Source organism: Mastigoproctus giganteus, chromosome 6 (assembly GCF_048544385.1).
Source record: "Mastigoproctus giganteus isolate SK-2022 chromosome 6, ASM4854438v1, whole genome shotgun sequence".
NCBI lineage: Eukaryota > Metazoa > Arthropoda > Arachnida > Uropygi > Thelyphonidae > Mastigoproctus > Mastigoproctus giganteus.
Genome location: NC_143580.1, coordinates 9688274 through 9714706, shown reverse-complemented (window position 1 = coordinate 9714706; position 26433 = coordinate 9688274). Strand labels below are relative to the sequence as shown.

Below are 26433 nucleotides of genomic sequence, written 5' to 3'. Positions count from 1 at the left end.
TTAGTTGGTCTTCAATAAAGATTATATGGAATTTATCTCTAGAAAACTCTAGTTTTTCATCCAGCAAATAGACAAACTGATCGAAGACTGCACAGTTACAGACACAATATATTGAGATCTCGTGGCCCTTAGCTGCCTTACACGCATTTCGGTATGTAGCAGTAGGTTTATTCCACAGAACTACTGAACTACTGCCCATGTTTCAATTATTTCTGCTCTCTTTTTAAAGTACACATCCTGACATTCTATTACACTGCAGAGTATTATTCACAGTAAACCATAAATAAAGCAATGGGCATATATAGAACTCCCTATGTTGAAGGGCATCTAACCAAAATCTACAGGTATAGATTGTTGCTTCATGTGTACATAGGAGGCTCAAACAACACCCCCCCCCCCTTATATACAGATTACTTTTCAGCAATTTTTATGGGTGTTTTTTTTACAATATCACTAAATTAGTCTGACTTAGGCGAGGGCTGCATCGCTTTTTCTCCCGGAAACTCTGGTTTTTCGTCCAGAAAATAGGCAAATCGACCACAGAAACACATGCAACTTACATATGCAATTTAAGTATATACCGTGCAATATGATCTAATGTGTGTAAAAATACTATTACAACCATGACCCTAAAATTTCAGATGATAATGAATCAAAGTTCATCTTATATGGCGGAATAACTGTAGTGTTAATATGTAGGTTAGAGCAAATGCATCATTTTAAACAATGCAATTTAGCCATTGACGAAGGAACACATAATTTGTTCTAAAACGTATAAAACTTCTGTTGTATAATTTCGTAAATTAAAAAAATAAATAAAATAATAATAAAAATAAAAATATATATGCAGTGAATTGACTTTCTTCTTATCTAATTGTTTCATAAGAATATATATATATATATATATATATATAATTAATCTACTTCTTTAGTGATAATTTATTAATACAACCCCCGTACAACACGGTATTCCGACCGGGCTAGCCAGGTGGGTAAAGTGCCTGCCTGGCAACCCAAGGGTCGCGCGTTCGAATCCCGCCTCGGGCTTGGATCAGAGTAAAATGCAAAAACTTAGGGAAGTGCATTCTGGCCACAGAAGCCGATGCGCCAATAAATAAATAAAAATAACACGGTTTCGCTTTAACATGGTTAGAAAATTTCAGTAAACCTCGTATAACAGGGTGCTTTTGTGCGAGGAAAACCCTGCTATTATGTTGGATGTAATTTTTCAACGTTTCTACTCTTTGAATCCCCGCCGTTGACTCGCTACTCAAAAAAAAAAAAGAGAGAGAAAAATCCCTGTATTTTTTTTTTTTTTTTTTTTTTTTTTTGTTGGGAAATTCCCGTGTTACGTTCTGTGCTATTCAACTTGTACTTGTTGAACTTGTGGAAAAATATATATTTCAAAGTTTTATTACTATTCGATAGCACACCAGGCCATCCAAAAGATTTAAGTCATCGAAACGTTGAAGTTATGTTCTGAGTTCCGCCACAGTTGTACTGAGTTAATACAACTTCTTTCATCCAGTCGTTAGATAAAGGCATTATATCCACCTTTAAAACTCATTACATCAGAAAATCGTTACAATAGATTTTGCAAAAAAAATTGATTCCGAATCTATTGAAGTAATGGAGGCATGGAAACATTTCTCTATTGTGGACTGTATCAGAATCATAGCTTTATCGCTGAAAGAAGTAAAACTGTCAACGTTAAATACGTGTGGAAAAATGTATGGCCAGAGTCAGTTCATTTAGGAAATATAATCGAACAGGCAGAAAACGGAATCGGTGCGATAGTAGAACTTGCTAGTCGGTAGAAGGGGAAGGTTTTGATGATATGACTACTGAAGCCTGCGTAGGTAGCACAGTTGATAGAATCGCCCTCCTCCCCACACCGGCTGGAAAAGACCTCAGTTCGATTCCGTCGATGGAGGTAGGAAGTTTCATGGATCTTTTTCACAACGTGGCTGAGTTAGTCGAGCGAGGACGAGGGTAGCATGGTTTTTTCTTCCGGAAACTCTGGTTTTTCGTCCAGCAAAATAGAAAATCGACCTCAGGACACACGCAATTTATCGACAGTATACACAGAGTAACATGGCCTTAGCTGCTAAAAAAATAAAAAAAAGATATGATTACTGAAGACGTTCAAGAAGTACTGGTAGAAAAAGAGGCCGGCGTAGCGGATTTTGTGCAAAAGGCATTGGAGGTAAAACCGAATAATTTCAGAGGATGATATCGCAGATCAAAATTCTAAACTTCAAATTTTTACACTAAAAAAGCATAGTGGAAGGCATAAAGTTAGCCGAGCAATTAGAATCTTATTTTTTGAATGCAGATGCTTGAATGAAAGGAGCCCATACGATGAAAGGGCTTCACAAAGATTTATCAAGCAAAAGCAAACAAACCCAGATTACTGATTTTTTAAAGAGAGCAGAAGATACACGAAATCTAGAATGGTGTATTTTTGTTAGTTTTGTTAACGAAATACTTTTGTTAGCTTTTGGAACATAACTCCCCTTTTTCTTAGTCCCGTATAACACGGTTTCGCACAACATAACATTTTATAGAAACCTAATAACCGTGTGTTGTTACACGAGGGTTAGCTGTATTTACATCTAGATATACACAAAAGTAAGCACATATATTAGAGAAAAATTCATTATATTTGCCCCTAACTTTACTTCCCGAATAATACTTTTTGAATTTATTATAACCAATGTCCCACTAAATATTTCACTTTTTTGTTTTTGTTTGCCAAAAAATATTTTCAAGTCTATTTTCTTTTGCTAAGAGACTAATGAATAACAAAGATTCCTCAATATCTCTTTCCGACCGTGCGTTTAATTCTACATAATTACACAAACACTTATGAATTACTAGTGCAACACCCCCTTCCTTCTACCAACAGCTCTAAAAAATATGATTAAAACAAGTACCATTTTGTTCCATTAATGGTTATTACGGATGCAATGAATAATAAACAGTTACTTAGGTTAACAGAAATTGCAGAGCGCTGACTTCCTTCAGAAAAACAAATTTATAAATGAACACTTGTGAGCGTTCATTTGTTGTATTTAGACTGAAATTTTAGCGTCATTCACATACAGCTGCATGTCCTCTCTTTCTCTTTATACGAGGAAGTTCAACCAGAGCGTGCTTCGGCTAATTTACTTTGAACAGGTTACAAGCTGAACGTAGGATTAAGGATGTAATAGGCAGTTAACACAACTGGCAAACAGATAGCGCTACCGTGAGACTATTAGAAGTTAGAGAAGTATGTAGTGTGCAAAACATATGTCAAAGATTCAGATAAGTTTCTCTGTGAATGCGGAAAGCAGTTTATGAAAATTTCTCTCCCAGTGACACCAATAGCTCTGTTTATATCTGCACCGATGTAACTAAAGCCATGAGTCATCAGTATACAGTGCTCGTAAATTGAATATTCATCTGTCTTCTTGCTTTCGAACGAAAAACCAAATTTCCTGGAGGGAAAACTATTTAGTCCTTGATCGAGATCAAAATTCGGCCACGATGTGAGAAAATTTTTAGATGGTACAAAGAGTTCTAAAGCGTGTTATTTTATTTATGTATCTTTATTTATTTACTACTGATAAAGAACATTCACATTTTAATTGCTAACTGGATTTATGTATTTGATTAACAAACTACTGAGATCCTAGTTATTTTTCTTCTCCCTTTGTTTGTATGGTTTGTCCTTACACCACAATGGTCTTAAATTTTACTACCTGTTCACGGTGTAATATTCCTATTTAAAAAACCGACTCACCACACCCTCCACTTTTCAAAAAGATAGCATCACAGGTTCAGTGAAGAAAAAAAAATGAAAAAAAAATATATAAAAGATAAAGCTGAAGTGAAAGTTTAGAAAACATATCTAAAAACAAATACAAGGAAATTGTCAAATTCATTTCAAACTGTCTTTTCCTTTCGAAATTCCCAGGAAAGAAAATCTTCTATTGCCTATAACGTGAGATCGAAGCGAGACCGAGAATGTGACGTCATGATCGTGAGAATAAAGCGGAATGTTGGAAGAGACGCTACTGGCGCGCGTCTCCCGTCTGTGAGTGAAGACAAGTGTGAAGGGGTGGCTTGCGCGGTCGGGAGTGAGATTGTTCTCGTACTGTATTCGGGGCTGCATCGTTGCCGTTCGCGTGGCACGCCATTTTGAACTCTCTCTCGTTTTCATAGACGCCGCCATGACCAGCACACCGGCTGAAGAAACTCCTGCTACCAACGCTACAACCAACGGAGGGACCACAAATGATAGAAACAGGCAAGGTGCTCACAAAACTGATTTTGAGAAAGATGTGGTGTATTTGTATCAATTCACCCGATGTCCAACCCTGCCTTCTGCTTCGCCGTTTTGTTTGAAGGTGGAAACGTGGTTGCGAATGACAGGTCTGAAATACGAGGTAGGCGTCCCATCCTTCTCTTGCTGTCAGTGTGTGGATGAAGTGCTTAAATATAATATGCTTGTCGGATTTTAGAATACCTTCGTTCCTTTTGGGCTTCGCTAATGTTAATGTTTCTTTATTGCTCTATGAAAGGTTCTGCAGGCTGTTTGATGCGATTGGGCGTGTGCTTTGATAACAATGGAGGAGCCTTCATCTTCTCACCAGCCATCAGTGCAGCTTCTTACATTCTCCGAGAGTTTATCCTCTTGAACGTAATCGATAAAAAGCTGTATCTTTGGCGATTAAACCATCCTTTATTAACTTTTACGTCTAATAATTGGTGTTTTTACGATAATTAATCATATAATAATCTAGTTTTAGTTGTATGAAAAGATATAAATAATGCAAGAGGGGAAAATAAACATGGATGCAAAAGAGTCCTTCTCCAATGAACAGATTTTCGATTAACAGAAGGTGAACTGTATTCTTTCGTTTAAAGTTTTTCAAGGCAGAAACGTACTATTTAATATTAGATTATTTTAAGTTACTTTAGTTAAATTATGCAGTTAATAAAAATATAGTTTCAAATAAAGTTAAAAGAATTATTTAATTAATTAAATAATAATTAGTTAAATAATTTTATGTTTATTTTAAGTTGTTTTTCAAGATGTCGCCATCGTATTTTGCTTGGCATTAATGCCAGCCATTACGGTTTGTATTTACACGATGTTTGTTATTCGGATTGCGCAGAATCGTATAATTTCAAAGTGATGCTTCACTTCTTTAATACTGCAAATCAAAATGTGTACTTGTGGATTAAAAGGTATGGAAAACTCTGCTTTTGATTTGGGATTTTCTGCTCCATATGGCGTAATCTAAAAATGCATAATTACTCTGTTGATTATAAGATGGCGTACTGGGATTGTGTTGTCACTTAAGGCTGTAAGACGTTTATTTAGTGGATTTTTGTTTTAGGAATATTTATTTATTTGAAATTATGCTATGTATTAAGCAAATTAACGTAATGGTAGCTTAATATTTTTCTCATTTTTTTTTAAATATCACACTAAATATTAAGATAAATTTTTTATAGATTTGTATTAGTTACCGGAAACGGAAATTATATATATAATTATTTGGAAGCTTAAATTTTAATATAAATAAACATAAAATTTATTGTAAATGGCTTTTTGATAATTGCATTTAAGTACGATACTAGAAAACTGTTGAAAGTTATGATTAATATGTGGTGGGGGTGGAAGGGAGGAGGGGACTTTCAGCGTCTGCTGCTTTGTGCGTTCATTGGCAATTCTCGATGTTTTTATATTTTTTTCTTTTCTGTTTTCTTTCTTTTTTTTTTTTTTTTTTGTCTGTCTATCTTATATTCATTAATTTATGTAATACGTTTCTTTTAAATTATACCGAAGTGAATTCAAATACAGATCTCGTTTTGCTGCAAGAACGTTGCAAAAAAAAATTAAATAAATAAACAAATGAAACAATTTGGTGTTTAGAGATGGTTTTTATTTTTAAAATGCAGCAGTTGCTGCATCCATGTGATCTTAATCTGTAATGCAGCTGTTGGAAAGAGGCCAGAATTTATTTATTTTATTTTTTTCTGGAGGTCTTATGCTTAGATAGTATGAAGTTCGTATATTAATTTTAAAGAATATTAACCAGAGAGAGAGAGAGAGAGAGAGAGAGAAATAGATAAACTAAAACATTTTATAAATCTTTACAACAAGCCTGTTTTTATTGGTTCTATATTTTTGTCTCTTAAGGGAAGATGAACTCTATTTTTATTAGTTAATATTAGCCTTGTTTCACCTTCCATCTTTCCTCCTACGCATAATTCATCATCATGGCTGTTAATTAATTCAGTGGAGCGGACAGCTAATTATGTTAGCGTGTTCGCTGAATTTTTTTTTTTTAATATAATACAGTGGGTCTGATTTGAAATGTTATTTTTAGAACTGGCATTTATTTTTTCTAATTAGCATAATAATCCGAAGAAGTGTTCTTGTGGAATTAGCATCTCAAATAACAATTTGGATAACCTGAAGTCTTGTATGCGTTCCAGCAAGTAAAATATTAGTACTTTAATGTAAAAAAGTTGTAATTATTAGTATTACTATTTTTCAGTGCCCGAATTGTATTTATTAAAATATAAGGTAGACTGATAGATTATCCTTTGTAAACTTGCATTAGTAAAAATCGATTGAGCCCTATTATTTGGAAATCCGAGTTGCTGTTTGATTAATGATGAAATTTAGTACTTTGATTTGTAGTTTCGTGAATATTCGGTAATGCCGATAAGCTTTTCTTTTTTGATGGATAAAAAGAAAATGGGAGATGGTTAGACGAATTGAAGTTGGTGATTTAATAAGAAAAATTCGGCAATGATTTATTGACCAACGAGCATATTTAGTGGAAACATTGAAATTAATGAAATCTTCTAAAAAGGCCGGATACTTTGCACAGACAGTGCCCCTTTTGCACGGCCCTGGGGATCCTGATGCGATTATATTCAATTTTTACTTTTTATGGGCTTTTATTACACTAATTTTATTTCCAGAGAGGACTACTTGTATTCTTCCATCAAAAACTTGAATTTTTCATCTGTCAAAAGAAGCAAACCATCCGAGAACCAATTCCTCTGCCCATATGTAATATGTCCGTAAATTGCTTGTGTTCTCTAGTCTATTTGCCTGTTTGCTGGAAGAAAAACGTAACGTTGAATACACCACAATACAACATGGTATATTTTCTTGTATTGTGGTGTATAATAGTGTTGAATTGTAAAACAACCAGTCCAAGACTGTCGACATCCATATTTAGAATGTCCCAAATAGAAAAAAACACATTTTGAACTCTAGAAAGAATCAACCTAGAATACGATTGTAATCGGACCTCATAATTTCATGATTAGAATTTGGCATGAAGACTCGTTACTTTTAAAGCCATTTTCACATTTTGATTCATTATATTACTGTCCAGTTGGAAGTTTTGCATACCCACACACAAAAAAAAGTTTTATTTGGCTTTTCAAAGCTCTTGTGGTGTGCATAATCCATTTTACGAAATAGATGTTGGGAAGTATTTGACATGAGTCAATAGAGGAATGTGATTCATATTTGAGGAACTGTGAAGTAATACATCGCATCGCAATTTCTTAGCTTTTTCCGAGAGAGAGGAAGGAAGGAAGGAAGTGACACGCTGGTAACTTCCTTGCCGTTTACACACTACGTGTTCTTGGTAAATACGATGCGCTATGAGTCAATAAAAATTAGTCACGGTTGCTTGCTCATTAATGCTAGGAAAATACCTTCCTGTATAGTCCTCTGACCTTTCATTCGCGCTCTCACATGGCATGTTTAAAACATTGGCCACACTTCTAAGGGTCGTTCAGAGAGAGTGAAGTGGTCTTGCACTATTTCTCTAATAAGATAATACGTTAATGTGTCATTCAAACAAATTTAAAAAATAATGTCATATTAAAAGTAGAATTCGTTTGAAATGGAACTAGCTCCTCGTTTCGGGCTGTATCTTTATTGAGTAATACTTTATTGAGTAATACTTAATACTTACTGATTGGACAATTTATTACGTGCACCTTTCCTTTTCAAGAAATTGAGAGTTCCTTCAGCATCACGTGTTCGTACCATGCGATATAAAGCAGGTGGGCAGTTACTCAAGGATGCTGTACGTTTTCAACTTAATGCGAGAATGGGCAGGACTAAAGATTTAAGCGATTTTGAACGTGGCATGGTAATTGGCGACAGAAGCACCGATATGAGTACCTTGGAGACTGCAATCCTGCTGAGGCTTTCATGTACGACTCTCGGATGTATCCAGATTAGCTCCATACTCAAATAGCAACTGGTAGACGGAGGCTGGCAAGACTTGTGCAGGGTGACAGAAAGGATACATTCAGTCAAATAACAACCTCCTACAACGGTGTTAACCAGAGGCATTTCAACTCATCAGACCTGTCATCGATTGGATATCGCAGCCGACGACAGAACCGAAATCCACTTGATCTGCAAAAAGCAAGAAGGTACGGTCGCAGTGGGCGCCAGGAAGGCAACACTGGGCAGTGAAAATTGGAAAAACACTGTCTGGTGACGAAGCCCAGTTTCATGCTGAAGAGGACGAGACTATGTAGGAAAATAGTATGAATACGTTGAACCCATCCTGTCTGGTATAAACCAGACAAGCTGGTGGTGTAGTTACGATGTGGAGTGTACATTAGGCCTCTTGATACCAGTTGTTGTTCTAGTAGAGTTTAGGAGCATCGGCAATTAAGGCCACATTGGTCCGTGTATATTGTCTGTAAATTGCATGTGTTCTGTGGTTGATTTTGTGTAGCCGATTGGTCAGGAGCTTGAGTGCAGTAGCACGCGCTCTTTGAGTGGACCGGGGTTCAAGCCCGTGACTACCAAATACGATTAACATTTGTATCGATGATTTATTGTAAACTCTACTGACCTGGTGATCGTGCCGTAGTATAAACAAGAACATTTTCTGCCTGCTGGACGAAAACCCCCGAGTTTCCGAGAGAAAAAGCATGCTACCCTCGCCTGAGACCGACTAACTCAGCCACGTTGTGAAAAAGGCCCATAAAAATTCCTCACATCATCGACTCGACTCGAGCTCAAGTCTTTTCCACCTAGTGTGGGGAGGACGGTCATACCAACTGTGCTACCCACAAGGGCCTTGGTACCAGTGAACAACATTTGGATTCCACGGGTTATCTGGAAATTTTTCCAACCAGGAGCATCCCTTCATGACTACATCTATCTGCGATGGGTTTTTCCAGCAAAATAATGTGCCATGTCAAAAGACCAGAATTGTACAGAACTGGTGCCATGATGAGAGTGAATTTATTCTACTGCAGTAGCCTCCCCAGTCGCCAGCTCCCAGTCCAGCTGAGCACTTTTAGGATTAAGTGGAACGAGCTTTTCAAAGTAAAGATCCGCAACTGTCCAGTTTGCAGCAACAGTGGGAAGAAATTGAGTCAGCATGGATCAGCATCCTTGACAGGTTTTCGTTAAAAGCGTAACCTTTTAGCGAAACCTTTTCGGTAACCTTTTCGCTAACCACCTCGTTATTAGGTTGGAAGCTTAAGTGGCCACTCTGTATATTTTTAATTGAAACAATGCCACATAATTTTAACGTCTTTTTTTAAATGGATATGCATTCCTTGGAAATTTTATTGAGAAGCCCATTTTTACTTACCAAATTACGTTGGTATCGTAGACAAATGAAATATGTGCTATTTCATTATCATCGCCCCTAAAGGTGCACCTGTTATTCTAGGTATGTCTTATAATTTGGTAAGACAGTGTATCTATACATCGTCATTGGTATGTCTTTGCAGGCGTATATTTATTATCTGTAAATTTTCATTTCAAACGATTGACTTCCCATTTCTGAGAACTTTGTCATGTTGCCTTTAATAGAAGGTGCAGTCAGAGTTGGATTTTATTAGTGTGACTCAACAGACTTTTTCATGTCTTATCTGTGAAATAAAAAAGTGCAAAACAAGCTATTAGCAAGTTTAATGAGCGTTTTCTTTGTGTAATTTGCTTCATGAATCATGGTGAGGTGATTTAACTGGTGGGATTTTTTTTCTTCTTTTTAAGAAAGCGAACAAACCGAGACGTCCAGCCTAAAAGTTTGGCATTTCTTGCCACTTTATTAAATTTAATACTGCATGTGCGACTAATTTCATTTAGTATAAACTTACAATGGCATTACGATGTCTCGTCTCTAATGGTAAGACAGTGCAGTCAGAGTCATAATCCTCTTTCTTGCATGAGTTTCCCCGAAACTGAATTTCAAACGTCAACAAACGTCTCTCTCTCTCTCACCATACATAAATTACAGTATTGTGATATATTTCAAAACTCGTTATTAATAGATGGGACCATCTATTAATAACTTGACCAAATATTCCTCGTACCCCTTATTTTAACACACAACCCTTTTAATTTGTCCAATTCAGTAGATGTCTGCCATCTTTATTTTTTATCGATTTACAGTTAAAATTGTTTTCGCAGTGGTCTCTTCAATTCTTATGACCTGACTAGTTTTAGAATAAATCATCCGTGTCCACTATACATAATTACGGTTGAGTAAATAAATCAGCTGAATTGGAGTGTATCTTATCATAATCTTTACAATCAGCATCTGTCTTGGTTAGGACTACTTACTTCAGGATCATTAGTTTCTGGTTATGACGAGTGGGCGCATCATTAAGGTTTGTAATCTGAAAAATTTTCTTCAATTGAATGATCACATTCTGCCAAAAATAATAGCTTCAATCTGAAAACTTGGATTTATTTCCTAGATATTTAACTGCAACAGACATCTCTATTTTCATTTGCTGATCATTAAACAAAATCCAAAAAAAAAAAAAAATAATAATTAAAAATTAGTATCTTTGATTAAAACTAATTAATAAAATCACTGGCAACGTTGCATGTTAAGATATACAATGCCCAATAAAATTAACGGAAAACGTGGTTAACTCTTGCAGCTTGATGAAGCGGGACAAAATTTAGTATGGTGGTGTACCATAGAATAACGATGAAATGAGGAGACAGCGAGAAACTTTGGACAGGTCACAGGACCTACTCCAACAGCTAAACAGGCTTGACAGCGGTGAGCCATGCTGGATATAGGATATCTATAAGATTCTGTGGCAACGAATCCCATTCTTCCACCTGCGCAGACCTTAGCTTACCAAGGGACCGAGGAGTTGGTTATCGGCTTGCAATGCGACGCCTACACATGTTCGATCGGCTTTGTCTGCTGGCCACGGCATTCATTGAATATCATCAGTTTCAAGATATGCCTCCACCATTTGAGCTGTATGTGCAGTGGCATTATTGAGTAAGAAAAGAAAATCTGGGCCAACCGCATCCCTAAAGAGTTTCACATAGGGTTCGAGGATCTATTCTCGGTATCTCTGCACAGTTACGGTACCCCTATCAAAAACATTAAGGGACGGCCATTGATGATTATTTCGCCCCACACGAGAACACCGCCTCCACCCTACTAGATATTATTCAATATCTAGTAGGGTGGGGCAAAACGTGGCACTACTAGATATTCAATAATATCTAGTAATGCCACTTTTTGCCCGAATTACAGAGTTTGGATTCCTCTAGGTGTCTGATGGAGTCTAACTTCAGATTTGACCATTCTTCCATCAGAATATTTTTCATCTAATGTAGTTGTGGTCGATGGAGAACTGGAAAACGAATTGCCCTTTCCAATATACCCCAGACATTCTCAATTGTATTCAGAATGAGGCAGCCAGAATAGATGTTGGAAATCTTGGAAATGTTCCTCGAACCATTCAGATACAAATTTTCACGGTGAATAGTTACGCACTCGTCTTTAAAGCCTCAATCGGCCACTGGTGGACACAAGACAGTCTGTATGCAAGGCTTCAGTGAAGTTCACACCACACTTTATCCTACCATTGGTCCAAAAAAAAGTGTAAATCGCGATCCAGTCCAGTCCAGTCCTGGCGTTAGCGGTACCACTCTAGTCGAACCTTTCGATTTTTTACAAGAGGGGGGTTTCCTGTAGGCACACGGCAACACGACAGGTCCAGATTTTTCAACTCCCACCCCACAGTTCGGTTGGAATTGGGTTTTTCTTTGTCTAAATTTTATTTTTATGTCATTTACTGCAGATGGAGCTTCTATTCAATCTATACAACCAATTTTCTTTCGCATTTCTCCTTTTTAAAGCTGCTCCTGCCAAACTTGCCCAAATAATAGCGCCTTTCTGAAACTCAGAGAGATCATCTGTTTTCCCCATGACTGGATCAACTAAGAAGCCTCAGGAAAGTGTACAGTATTTACTGATACCAAGGAACTAGTATTTTTATACTGCACTTTTGCCTGTTGGCCCCAATTGCAAAAGTTTCTAATTTTCTGGCCAGTGTTATTCAGCTTTAATTATACACTATCCTACCAAAAATATTCGAATGCCCCTACCAGTTAGTGAACTGTGTACTGAGCAGGACCAGGTTTAAAAATGCGCAAGAAATAGCAGAGATATCACAAACAAGCAGAATGAGTAGTGGCAAAGTGTTTGTGAGACTTAGTTGTTGGTTGCCCTATCAGTAATTTACCATGGTGTGTGTTAAACAGGCTGCCAGGCAAAAAAAAAAAAAAATATATCAATTCCCAGTCGTACACTGACATCTTGAACAAATCCACTGTCTGCACTCGAGCAGTTCTTTGAAAATGGACCCTCCATAGAGCGTGAAAAAAACAAAATACAACTCACCTGGCCGGTCTGGAGTCCGTGAATTTGATCAAACACGTTTAAGATGAACGTTATATTAGGCTGCAGTCAATACGATCCCCCCCCCCCTTTTTTTTTTCAGCTGAACTGGCAATTGTGCCGAAGGGGAGTGGACACAAATTGCTGCTGCGTATTGCAAGGAACAGATGGGAAATATTCCACGAATGGATCGATTCTGTAGTTTGGAACAAAAATTGGCCTACCCCTTACTAATTATTTCTTTCAAACTCATGTTTTTCTAAAAAAAAAATGGTGGCCGGATATTTTTGGTGGGACAGTGTAGTTATTCTTTATTGAAAACATGCAGAATTAAGGCAAATTGGTTTCTTTCCCATCAGGAAAAACAACTAATTTGCCTGTTCGTTTCGTCTGTTTATCTTTCTTGTTACTTTCATGTGTGTTATGGTGGGTTTTTGGGTTTGAGAGATAAAAAACCAGAGTTTCCGGAGACCATGGAAACTTATCTGGCGGCTAATTAACTCTGCCAAGGTGTGAAAAAAGTCCATAACGTTTCCTTCTGTCCCTTTGGAATCGAACGCGGCATGCTGTTCGCAAAGTTTATCTTGCTTTCCCATCACATCACTGCTGATACTAATAATATATCCATCAATCCAGCTGTATTTGTTAGCTGTAGGGGGTTTTTATATCTTGAAGTTTTTATCAAAAATACGTCGTGATTAACTAGATTGGTGGTTAAACATTTTTACAGTGAAACTTCATTCTTTTAAGTAAAATTTCCGCGGAACTTTACCTTAAGGAAGTTAATTATTACTACGTTATGTCTTTCAGAAAGATTTTCCAAGCTCTCCCAAGTTTCCTTAAAATGGCAAATAAAAATCTGTTTTTTATTTTATTTTATTTTATTTTAAATGTCTCGAGCTGTCTGTCTATCTATCTATCTATATATATATATATATATATATATATATATATATATATATTCCAATCCACACAGTGGTGGATTGGAAAAACGTCTGGTTTGACGAATCTCGGTTCCTTTTGTCTCACGCTGATGGAAAGATCAGGATGTGATGAAAACATCCTGAATCCACGAGCCCACCTTTCCAGGTGTCTACAGTGGCGGTGTAGGGAATGTTTTTCGTGATGCACATTGGTACCGTTGACACCAGCTGAGAAACATTGCAATGCCATAGGTTTTCTGGAAATTGTTTTCGACTGGCAGCATCCCTTAATGGCTGCAGCGTATCCATCTGCGAATGGATTCCTCTAACAGGATAATGCACCACGTCACCAGACCACAGTTATACAGAATTGGTTCCACGAACATGAATGAATTCAGCCTACTGAGGTGGCCTCACTAGATCTTAACCCAGTTGAGCACCTAAGTAAAGAAGATAGGATAAAACGTATACTGTATACAATGCTGAGTTTCCTTAGAGGAAGCTTTTCATATAATTCACTTGAAAAGCTGTCATGTCTGATTTCCAGTGAAAATGTTCTAAAGCGGTTAGGTATATTAAGGAAATTGCGGCCAAAACGAATGTTAGAAGTTGCAGATATTTGAAGAAATAATGAAATATTAAGAAAATTAGGTCATAAGTGATGCATGAAGACATTGGCGAATTGAACATATCACGAAGCAGAAATACTAAACTACCTTTGATGAAAAGCAAAACGAAAATAATGGGAAATTAGTAAGTAATTTCGAGCGAAATTAGAGGGACCAGCTATTGAAGAAGAGATAAAGTACAACCCACTTTGTCTTCTTTAGAAGGAGTTGGCTAAAAATATAAGCAGGTTTTCAGGGAGTAATATATGTTCATCAAACCATCCAGTAGAAGAAAAAGATAAAACCAGTAACGAAGTAAAGAAAGCCAAAAAAAAGTTGAGCTCAGTAGTTGGAACATTTTATACGATAATTGCATATTGGCCGAAAGAACCAAAGAGATTGAAAGATCAAATTAATAATCCTTAAATGGAAGAAAAATAAATGATAAAGCCATAAAAAAGCTCTTCACCAAAATAAATCTTTGAGGAAAAAATACTCCCTAAAAATGTGATTGGAGTAGAGAGAAAGGTTATAAAGAGAAATCAAATTGCAAGAAACTCGATGGTATTGAATTTCTGCGATAGATTTGCTCCATAACCATTATTTCCTCCATCTGATGTATGGTTACAGCTTTTGGATAATTGAGGTTTGTTTTTAAAGTTGGATTTTCAGTGACTCAGTTTTTGTTGGCTTGTAACGAGTTAAAAAAAAAAAAAAGAAAGTAAATCATTTAATAAGATTTTACCAAAAAAGGAGCCTCTTTCTCTCGCAAACTGCGTTTATTAAGAATCAAAAGAGAGCTGTAAGACATCACCAAGAAGTGGACTTGCTTTTGCTTTCACCAGTGGCCAAAGAGGAGCTTTTGATCGAAGACGGAAAATGCTAATCAGAACAGTCACATTCCACGTAAAGAGGGGAGGTAGAATAAGATGAATAAAACGAAGGTAGCAAAAAATCAGGAATCTAATAATAAAGGCATGCACTGTTTGATCGGTTTTGTGAGGAAATTTGATATGACAGCCGCTACGAAAGCGACATCTATCGATATTTTCAACAAAAATGTGAAATTTCGATTGATTCCACAGGACGTGTTGTATTTGATGCGTTAAGAGAGAAGTTGAAATGGTAGTTGTTACTAAAGTGACACCTGTCGGTAGTTTTAATGAAAACCCAAAGGACAGTTTTTGTTTTTTTTATAATTTATAGTACTCTATTAAGAATTTATTTTTGAACTTACACTAGAGTTTCTTTTATTTTGTATTTAGTATACTTTGTATTACCCGGTTTCTTTGGCGATTATCAGTACCAAGAACTGTTTTTGTTTTTGAATTTAAAAGCGAATATCGTTTATTTTCCACAAAGGACCTGAAATTTTAACGTTACCGGTTTCTTTTTGCATGGTTTCTGCAATTTAGTAAATTGTGTAATAGTGAATGAAAAGAGGCCAAATTGCAGAGTCAAGATTATAATTCTGTGTCCATTCCTATTTCAAATTTATCGTATAACAGGAAACTCCCCCAATTGTGTCATCATACTTTGAGATGGTTGAGAAAATCTTGGCAAAAATAACAAAAAAGACAGCATCGATAGATAAGGACTGATGAATAGTCTTGTAAAGATGTTCTTTCTTCCAAACCAGTACGTCTTAAGGGTTCCGCGCTGATGGTTATATTTATCTCATATCAAGCTAGTCCGGTTTCCTGCTCCTCCCAGTGAGAGATTTGCAAATTGTTAGTACAAAATCGTTTAATATCAGTATGAACACCAGTAAAATCAAAATAGCAGCCTATTTTCCTTATCACCGAGTGTGACTGGCTCAGAGGAGTAAGTCTTGTGTCAGCAATAAAGAGCCTTCAGTATTTGGCGTATTTAATCTTCTAACGCTATTAATCTAGTATCTATTGTGTGTAATCCGTTAGCAATAATGGACAAAGGGGTGTTAATGATAACATTGAGGGTAGTGCTGTTCAAAAATAAAAAAAAAAAGATAGAAAAATAAAAAATCGAACATTCGTCGAGAAGCTGAGCTTAAATGAGTCATCGTCAAGCACTGATGAGTTTATCAGCCATTCATTCAAATGAATGATTTTGGTGTTCACTAAGCGTGAGAACTGAGACAGCTTTTTCATTTTTTAGTTTCTGATACTCGTAATCATCGCCCAAATTAATCGAAAGAAATTTATATTATTTTGTGTACTTTGAAATAAAATATCGATTTGCACTTATGTAAATAGTCATAGTTTCAACACGCTTGGTCCCTACGTATAGTCTATATTTTCTAGATAAATGTTTACCCAAATTAAGCGGAATTTTTTTTCTATTAAAAACCATTCAAGATTAAAAATCTGTCTTTTCATAAAAATTTTATTCGTGCAAGTAAATATTTAAGTTGAACTGAAGAAATTGAAGATTGCTGAATAGAACAATGAATAGATTCATTTGCATATCGCTAATGCAGATGTATTCAGATTTGGGAATGAGGAGATGGAAATGTGACACTTTGATGTACTCAATATTTGAAAACAGACTCAGTGAAGTAATGTATTTGTCCATTGCTTATTCAAAGAACTTGTGGCTCACTATTTCACTTTGTTTCACCTGGTATTGAATCGTGTTTACTCCATGGACCAGCTCTATCGCTAAGAAATTATAGTACAGTACTGAATTATTTCATATTCACATTCAGCCCTATTAACTGAAGCTCTTTTTCTATACCAAGTTTTTATACTGTCTTTACACATTAGCAAATTCCAAAAGATCAAAGCTGGTGTTAAAACAGTATACTGTATTATAATTTCTTATTGAAAAGGCTGTTTCAAAGGAAAAACATATTTTAGTACCAGATGAGGCAAAATCAAACAGTGATTCGCAACTTCACTGTACGTTATCTGATTTTTGAAATTGGATAGTCGGTATCCCTCTGAATACTCATTGGATATCCAGGTAGATGCCACTCCGTCTTCTAATGTTTGAACTAATTCTGGAGAAAACCTCATTCTGTTCTTTTACTTACTCTTGTGCGTCAAATACCATTTTCAGTTGATATGGTGTGGACTTTACTTTCCACTTTGGTAAACTTTTTTCTCTGTACAGATAAGCACAATCAATAGAATATCCATCACAATTCTTTAAATGCTAATTTTCGAGTCATACTTGTCTGGTGAGAACTTAATTAACTTTAATTCTTTTAAGGCCCCCGTGGGTTGCACAGTTGGTAGAATCTCCATTCCTCCCCACTAAATTCGAGCCCCGTTGATGATGTGAAGAAGTTTTATGGGCCTTTCTCACAACGTGGCTGAGTAAGTCAGCCTCAGGCGAAGATAACATGGTTTTTTCTCCCGGAAACTCGGGTTTTTCAGTAAACAGAAAATCAACCACAGAACACACGCAATTTGGCCTTAGTCGCTGCTAAAACCCTACACAATCGAAAACTAATTTCTCATTTATTTCACATACAAATAGAATATAATCCTCCCTTGCTAGAGGAGAACTCTCTCTTTTTAGATTAACCCTGACTTCTTTTATCATAAACATGAATATGGCTTCTAGTTTATCCAAAAACCTTGTATTTATTCTTTATCTCCATCCTCTCCTTACCTTTCCTCTGAGCAATTGTTAAGTCTCTATAAATCACAAATTCGCCCTTCCACGAAATTCATCCTACATGTGGAGAGACATTTGGAAACCACTTAAAAAAATTCCTGGTCTTTATGAAAAAAGAGAACCGTCGGGTTAATTAATGACCCATCTCTTACAAAGTCTCTCCACTCTCTGTATCATAGACGTTCAGTTTCTGCTGCGTGCGTTTCTATAGATACTCGGGCTCTGCTGTTCAGAATTGGCATCTGTAATTCAACTTCATTCTTTCAAACTAGTCTAATGATCTTATTTCATTATTTTTTATTGAATTTTAAAAATCGAAACCTAAACTTGTTTTTAAACTATGCTGCGGAAAACGGTACATAAATTCGGTCTTTCATGATATAATAAATATGTGCTAAAAGAATATGTTTAGTATGTCATAAAACGAAATTTTTTAAGAGAAATTGAGAAAAGTCAAAAAACTTTTCAAAGATATCATTTAAACAAAAAATAATTCAGGTTTCAGCCTTCAGGTTTCTTACATGGAAAGCAGCATAAAGGGCAGAAAAACAGCATGGAGCAGCATAAACGTATGATCTTACATTCAAAACATCTCATCACTTGAAAAATTCTGTTCTCTTGACATGTGGATTCACTGACGAATGGTATTACATTTTATGATCAATGCAGAAAATCCAGTAATCTTTGAAGATATTTTGTACTCAAGATAAAAAATCAGTGCAATGAAGACCTGTTTTGATCAGTATTAGTAAAAAAAAACTTTCAGTTTAAATTTACTCCTTTTTTATGTGTGTGTCATCCGAGAAAGAGTAAAGTTTCCACCAGCATTTAATTTATTCAATCCATTTAAATCCTTAAACACTTCAATCAGGTCTCCTTGCAGGTGCCTGGTTTCCAGACCCTGCAATTTGCGGAACTGAAGTCTTTCTTGGTAACAGTACATTTTTGTGCCCCTGACTAATCTTGTTGCTCTTCTTTGCTTCATTTACAATAGATCAATACCCTTTCTAAAATGAGGTTTCCGCACAAGACCTGTATGCAATACAGGTGTGGGGGCTGATACAATGGGATAATCACCTCCTTGTCACTGCTGACAAACTTCCTGTATAATATTGACAGAATCCATGAGCTGTCCAGACAACCTACCGTATATGCACTGCCCAGAGAACGTCATGTCGAATTACAGTTCCACCTAGATGTTTCCTTCTCTAGTACCTTGAGTGAGGTACCACCCATTTGGTATATTATTCTAGCCTACTGCCACCCATATGCAGTACTTTGCATTTATCAGTGTTAAACATCAATTTCCATTTCTCAGTCCCTCAGTATCTAATTTCTCTATGTCTTCATGAAGTAAAATACCCTGATTTGTGTCATAAACCACCCTGCCAACCTTTATATCATCAGCAAACTTAGACATTAAATTTAATACACTCGTACATTAATGTACATTAATATCGTTAATAAATATTTAAAACAATAAGGGCTCAGCACTAACCCTCAGGAACTCCATTAACAACAGCAGTACCCATCGGCAACTTGAACAAAACCATCTATAATTATGCCATTCATATATAATGGGCCCATGCGATTCATCTCCTTCCTTCTAGTGTTGACATGTTATTGTTATTATAGTAGGGTTTTAGGAGCATCGGCAACTAAGGCCGTATTGCTCCGTGTATATTTTCTGCAAATTGCTTGTGTTCTGAGGTTGATTTTCTGTTTTCTGGACGAAAATGCAGAGTTTTCGGGAGAAAAAACCTTGCTACTCTCGCCTGAGACCGACTAACTCAGCCACAAAAGGCCCATAAAAATTCCTATCGTAATCAATAGGACTCGAACTCAGTTCTTTTCCACCTGTTGTGGGGAAGACGGCGATCCTACCAAGTGTGCTACCCATGAGGGCTGTTGACATGTGCAGAGATCTTTGCTATTTTTCTTTGCATTCTTATATTAAGAGAAGTCTTTAGCTCAGAATGCAATAGCAAAGAATTCTTTGCTTATGTTAACACAAGGAATGGGATTTTATAAGATTTTTGGGATGCGGATGCTAGAAGCATACCTTCTAGCATCCGCATTTAGTTATAACTAAGCAAAATGGATTTTGTAATAACAGAGGAAAGTGGAAGAGAAACTGTCGAAGTCAAAAGTGAATTGATACCTGGGGCCAGGGCCATATTTACAAGTAAGCTAAACAAGCTACAGCTTAGGGCCTCATATTACAAGGGGCCTCAATCCACCTTAAGGCCTGACGTAGCCGAGTGGTCAGGTGCGCGAGTGCACTAGCACACGCTCTTTGGGTAGACCGGGGTTCAAGCCCGTGACTGCTAAATACGATTAACATTTGTATTGATTTATTGTAAACTCCACTGACCTGGTGGCCGTGCCAGAGTATAAACAAGAACATGTTTTTAAAAATTCTTTTTGATGTGTAAATATCTTTGGCAGCACTTACTAAATTTTGGACGGTAGTAAAATCAATTTGTCACGATTTTGCGACGCGGAAAGGACGTCATTTGGCATAATTTCATTTCATAACAAAGGAAAATGGAGTCGGGAGAAGAGATCGCACAAAGGGTCATGGGCGGTGAATTGGATATGCTCAGAGCTGACATAAATCAGCTGGTTGCGGAAAAACATTGATTCGTGGCATAACACTTAGGTGGCTTTGAGCTAACCATTGCCACCCCTGACAGAAACCTTTCCAGCTTACCAGTTGAAGCGCATGTAATATAGGCGTTACAGTACTCATCTGTATTACTGAAGCAGTTGTATATTTCCATCAAGAGGCGAATCATAAACATTTTTCTGCAACTAGCTGGGCTGGTCAAGAATATTTGAATCGGTTCGCGATTGGGAGATAACGACTTGTCATTGTCCATTCTCATTAAGTTGCAGAAATCCTCGTTGGTCATAAAGTTTTCGCGTTTATTTGCAATTGGGCTGAATCGGTTGAGCGTGACGAGCTTTAGATCCTCATTCATCTCGCTCTTTGGATGATTGTAAAAGTTTCGGAAGAGGTCTTCTTCTCGCAGTCGCCTTACAAGGCTATGCAGGTCATTATCGCATGCTTCGCCAGGGTCACTCGTCATTGCCTTGACACATCGTCTTACATATTTCAGTCGTTTTGCGAATGTCCAAGTCCGATTCATACAATTTACGATATAATATGAGCTCTTCATTGTCGTCGTCGATCTTGACATATTTCATCTGTGACTGTTTCCTCATTGCGAAATGGAATGTGCAGCGTTACCATCTCGCGCTTGTACTCGATGAGATCCTGTTTAATATTGTCACAGTCAACCGGTGAAGGGTCTCGTATATATTATAGCTTAGGGTCACAACAAGTTTAACTCCCGCTCTGCCTGGAGCTGATGGAATTTGTCCAATTATATTAAAAGAAATAGCGAAAATGTTAAAAAACCCACAATGATGAGAGCATTCTTGAATTCAAAGGAGATTCCTACAAATTGGAGATGTACAAATGTCTCCTATTCTCAAAGGGGCGGATCAAATGGAGAAGCGAGTAAGTATAGATCTGTACGCTTGACTTCTTTTCCAGAGAAAATAATGGAGTGAGTGATCAATGAAGTAATGCAGGATCTCTCGAAAAACATTCACTTATACTTGTACAAGAGAATTTTTTTTTAATCACTTGTACAAATTCATGCTGACTGCAGTCACAGCATGGGTTTGTTAAGGGGCAATCTTGTCTGGCAAATTTGATTAGATACTGTGATGCAGTAACAAAAGAACTGAATAATTTTGATATCATATACCTAGATTTCAGTAAAGCTTTTAATACTGTTCCACACTGCTGTGAAAATTGAAACAGTGTGGTATTAGGGGAAAGTTAATGCTACTGATAAAGGGATGATGGTCGAGTGGAGGAAGGCAGGGTGGTTATTAATGGTTGCTGCTATTCTTGGACTAATACATTTAGATGGGATTCAAGATGACTTTCATCAACCGGTGAAATACCATCACTTTGCTTATTGTAGGCTTGAAGTGGTGAAACCCATGTCTAGAGCAAAGTTTCGGGCATCCCTCTCCCCCCATACTTCTCCTTCAACCCATGCACGGTACTAAGTACTATAGGTTTTGATACCTTTCGTGTTTGGGGTTTTCATAAAAAAAAAAAAAAAAAAGTCCGGGTTCGATTCCCGTCAATGATGCAAGAAATTTTTTTTTTTTTTTCACTCCGTGGCCGAATTAGTCGGTTTCGGGAGGAGATAGTAAGGTTCCCTCGCAGAAATTCGGGTTTTTTGTCCAGCAAACAGGCAGTTCGACCATAAAGAGTAGATGCAATTTATACACACAACATACTAATGCCTTATAGTCTTAGTTGCTTTGGCGCTTAAAACACACAACCATTATTACAATGAATACAATTATTAACCGTATTTAGCAGTTACGCGAACTTGAACCTCGTTTCGCTCAAAGCGGATATTCTTTGTACCGTTCCATTTGACCACTCAGCTACGTTGGGCCATGTACAAACCGAGAAAAGGTAGGCAGATTGAAAACTGAAGTTTAGCATTGATAAATACAAGGTACTGCATATGTGTAGCAGTAATCACATAATACTATACCAATTGGATGGTATCAATACTCTAGGTAATGGAGAACGAAAAGACTTGGTGGTTGTTCAGGCTACTAGAACGGCTCATTGGGTTCTATCAATGATACGAATACATAAATACTATATACAGTTTCTTTTCCATCAGGGACAAAGAGGTCATTATCCTGTTGTATAAGGCAATGCTGAGGATGCATCTTGAGTGCAGTGTTCGGGTCTGAAAGCCTCATTTTGGGAAATATGTAGATTGTTGGAACGAGTGCAAACCAGATCAGTAAGAGGACAGCAAAGGATACTCTCACCAAGAAAGACTCCAGTTCAGCAAACTGCAGTGTCTAGAAAGAAGGCATCCTCGAAATCGGATTCAATGGACTGAGAAAATTAAATGCTCATGGCATGCTTTACTCTTGACGCACATAGGGAGACGTAAATTTAAATTGAAAAAGCATGGTTGCAGGACAGATGTGCGGAAGTTTGCCTTTACCCAGCGGGTGGTTGATTGTTTGTATAAAGTTCCATCAAGTGTTGTAGAAGTGGGTAGTTTGAAGCAATTCAAAAAAGAACCAGACATACTATTAGAAGGGATGGACAGGTTATGTCGGAAATAAATGTTTTTTTTTTTTTTTTTCAATTGTATTTGGAAATTGAATAAATTAAAATAAAAATCGGAAAGCAAAGTGACTGCGTTTGAGAGAGTAATGAAAAATATGTGGTTATGTAGTACCTGTCATAGAAATATACTGTAAGTTCAAACCTTGTAGAAGCATGATCTGCTTATGTCAGAGCTGTATATCATTCCTGGCCTTCCTTTCCCCATGTAAAACTGCACTATTGGTTATATGTTGTTGAAAATGTAGCGGAATTTTGTGAGCATGTCCAGCTGTTCCACCCCATATTCGACAGTTATGGATATTCTCACTGTTATGGAACAGAAAGTGCATTCATTCGTTTCCACAGAACGTTGCAGGGTCATATATATATTGTCCACTTTCATCCTAATCTAGGATTGGAAGCAGAATCTACGTTTTATGAATCAGATGATGTCATTTGTAGCACCATGCAGATTCCTATATGCCCTCATAGGTAGCAGAGTTGGTATAATCACCGTCCTGCCTATACCGCGTGAAAAAGACATGAGTTCGAGTCCAGTCAATGACGAGAAGAATTTTCAAATTTCATTTTCTGGAGGAATTTCAAAAATTGAAACTAATTTTTGTATATACTTTCGATTTCCTCATGGCCTGAACATTGTCCATTTGAAATTTCGCATTCACTCGTGATAGACGGTGTCCAAATACTTTTGAGAATATAGTGTACATAATATGAGTCCCTCTCCTGCATGCGTTTCTGTGGATGCGTGAGAAGTAGCATTTTTGATTGGTTAATCAAAATATACCGAATTGTTATTTGCACGTAATGCGGTTTGTATGTGACAAGATTGTCAAACGAGCTCTTTCATGTGGATAAAAGAAGTTGATTACAAATCTGATTTAAGCTCAGTAAGAATCTAATTTTGAAACCCAGACAGCCTTTTGTGACGCTCCTAAGTGGTTTCCATTAGTCAGACGGCAGAGTGAAAAACGAGGTTTCTATTGGAAAAGACATAAATGTTCGAATTTTACCAAATGGTTTTACATTCTGAAGTGTTTCTCTTTGTTCCTCGATCTAAAGTTGTGAAAGTACGAATATTTTCTGGTACGGATCCATAAAAAAGACTTCAGTGCTTGTTTTGTTCAGTGCAATTTTAGTAATATTCCAATGAACCGTAAAAATAGGAATTTGTAACATAAATGTAATAGTACATTTACAAAGACGGGGACGTTTTGGGGAAGGTGGACGTAAACTAAATTCTAAAATAATTTTATTCCAACACCTTCAGACTGACCGTAAATTCTTCCATGTCAAGAAGCAGATACCCTACAGTGTGTTACTAAAAGTATCGTTACATTGTCGAACTAACACTTGGTTGTTTGGAAAACCCAAGACCAAAGTTAGAAAAGAATCGCCCAAGGGGGTAAGTACAGGAACATGCAGAAGCAGTTGCCAGCGTTATATTATGGACAAACCTTTGTATTATGCTCTGAGGAACTGGCTTGTTGGGGGAGGGGACAGAAAATTATTTTTTGGAGCGGTGAATCAAGGTACACGTGTTTCATCAGGTTGAAAAGCTTTGTGGGGCCACTAATCCAGGATTTTTTTAGACACGAACGATAAAAAGAATTTCCCAATCGCGAAACATAGTGGCAGTAGTAGCAGTCTGAGCCTCTTTTTGTGGTATAGCATTAGACCGATGGCTTTTATAAATGGTACAATGCGAAGGACATCTTCGATAATGCCGGTCTTCCAACTCTTATTCAGTTTTTTTACTTACGTATTGAAACAGAACGGTTTCAAATATCTACAACAAAACTCTAATGATCTGTAAACTTCCTCTGACTTTTCTGTTAGACCAATACGTTTGGTAATTTCAGTAAGAATAACGCTCTTGCAGCTGGCCCAATAATTACGATAGTGGTTTTTCCATATGGTGTGGAAAAGGCTCACGTTCTAATCCGTCGGGATAAGAGGAATTTTTACGGACTTCTTCACACCGTGGCGGTAGTTATATTTTCCTCCTTGAGTTTTTATTCCTTCATATAGTTAACTGACCATAGAATTTATGTAGTTTTGCAGATACTGACACGTCCTAGGATCATTGATGTGCTATCAGTAAATCACGCTATATCAGACGATCAGTTCGGATTTAAGAAGGGTCACTCAACTGAAGATGTCATTTTGACTTTGATCAATTATATAAAATCCTCTCCTGAAAAGTATGTTTTAGCAGTGTTTGTCGACTTTGAGGGAGCTTTTGACTCCGTGTGGTGGGAGAGCGTGTTGAGATCCCTGAGATTGTCTGGATGCGACAAATATATATATGGAGTGGTACGTTCATATTTTAGTGATAGAATGGTGAAGGTTCGTGCGAGGCATTTGATGTATCACAAATGTATTAATCGAGGATGCCCACAGGGGTCGGTGTTGGGACCAATATTTTGGAACGCTGTTCTGGATCAGTGGCTGAACGGATTTCAAGCTTCTGGAGATCTACAGGTGGCGTATGCGGACGACCTAGTTGTAGGAGTTTCTGGTGGGTCCAGAACAATATTGGAGCAAAAAATACAGAACATCTTGGATGACTTGTCCGCGTGGGCCACCTTAAACAAGTTGAAAATTTCGCCCAAAAAAAACCAACTTTATGGTGTTCAAAAATCACTTTGACTACAACCGTCCGCCCAGAGTGCTGTTAAAGGGAAAACAAATTCCTCTAGTTTCTAGCACAAAATATTTAGGAGTGATTTTGGATGACAGGATGGGTTTTCATTTGCATGTGTCGCACCTAAATGAAAAAATCAAGAAATTCACTTCTTCAGTGATTCGGATTTCTAGGAAGGAATGGGGGCTTAACAAAAGAACTATGATATTATATTACAGAACTGTCTTTCTGCCAATTGTGGCTTACGCGGCTGGAGTGTGGATGGGCGCAGTAAATAAGGTCCGAATCAGAAGCAAACTCATGTCACTGCAGAGATCAATGTTATTGGCTTTTTTACATGCTCCAAGAACTGTGTCAACAGCGGCGTTGCAGGTCATTGCAGGAACCATTCCATTGGATTTATATATTATGTATCGGGGAATGCTGTACGCACTGAGGAGGGGAATTTCGACTCAGTGTTTGGACATTTCCGTTGACCTTACTAATAACATCAAAGAAGAAAAACTTAGAATCTGGAATTCATTAGTGGAAGTTTGGAGGAATCGGTGGGCTCTTCTGAAGTAGGACAGGTAACGAGGAAGTTAATCCCATCAGCAGATTTTGTAACGTCAAAAACAGTCGTCATGGTTTCATCCTTCGATGTATACCAACTATATATTGACAGGACACGGGTCCTTTCGTGAAAAACTACATTCTCGAGGATTGGAGCCTGATCCGTGGTGTTCCTGCGGTGAGGCGGAAT

General features: G+C 37.1%; 1 protein-coding gene across 1 annotated transcript in view; it reads left to right on the top strand.

Moving 5' to 3' along the window:
• Nucleotides 1-4058: 4058 nt before the first annotated feature.
• Nucleotides 4059-26433, top strand: part of LOC150083891 (failed axon connections-like) — a 78086-nt gene continuing 55711 nt past the window's right edge. Inside the window, exon 1 of the mRNA XM_090375826.1 lies at nucleotides 4059-4433. Coding sequence (XP_090231952.1) covers nucleotides 4218-4433 — 216 coding nt within the window. The 5' untranslated portion in view covers nucleotides 4059-4217. The remainder of the gene's footprint in view (nucleotides 4434-26433) is intronic.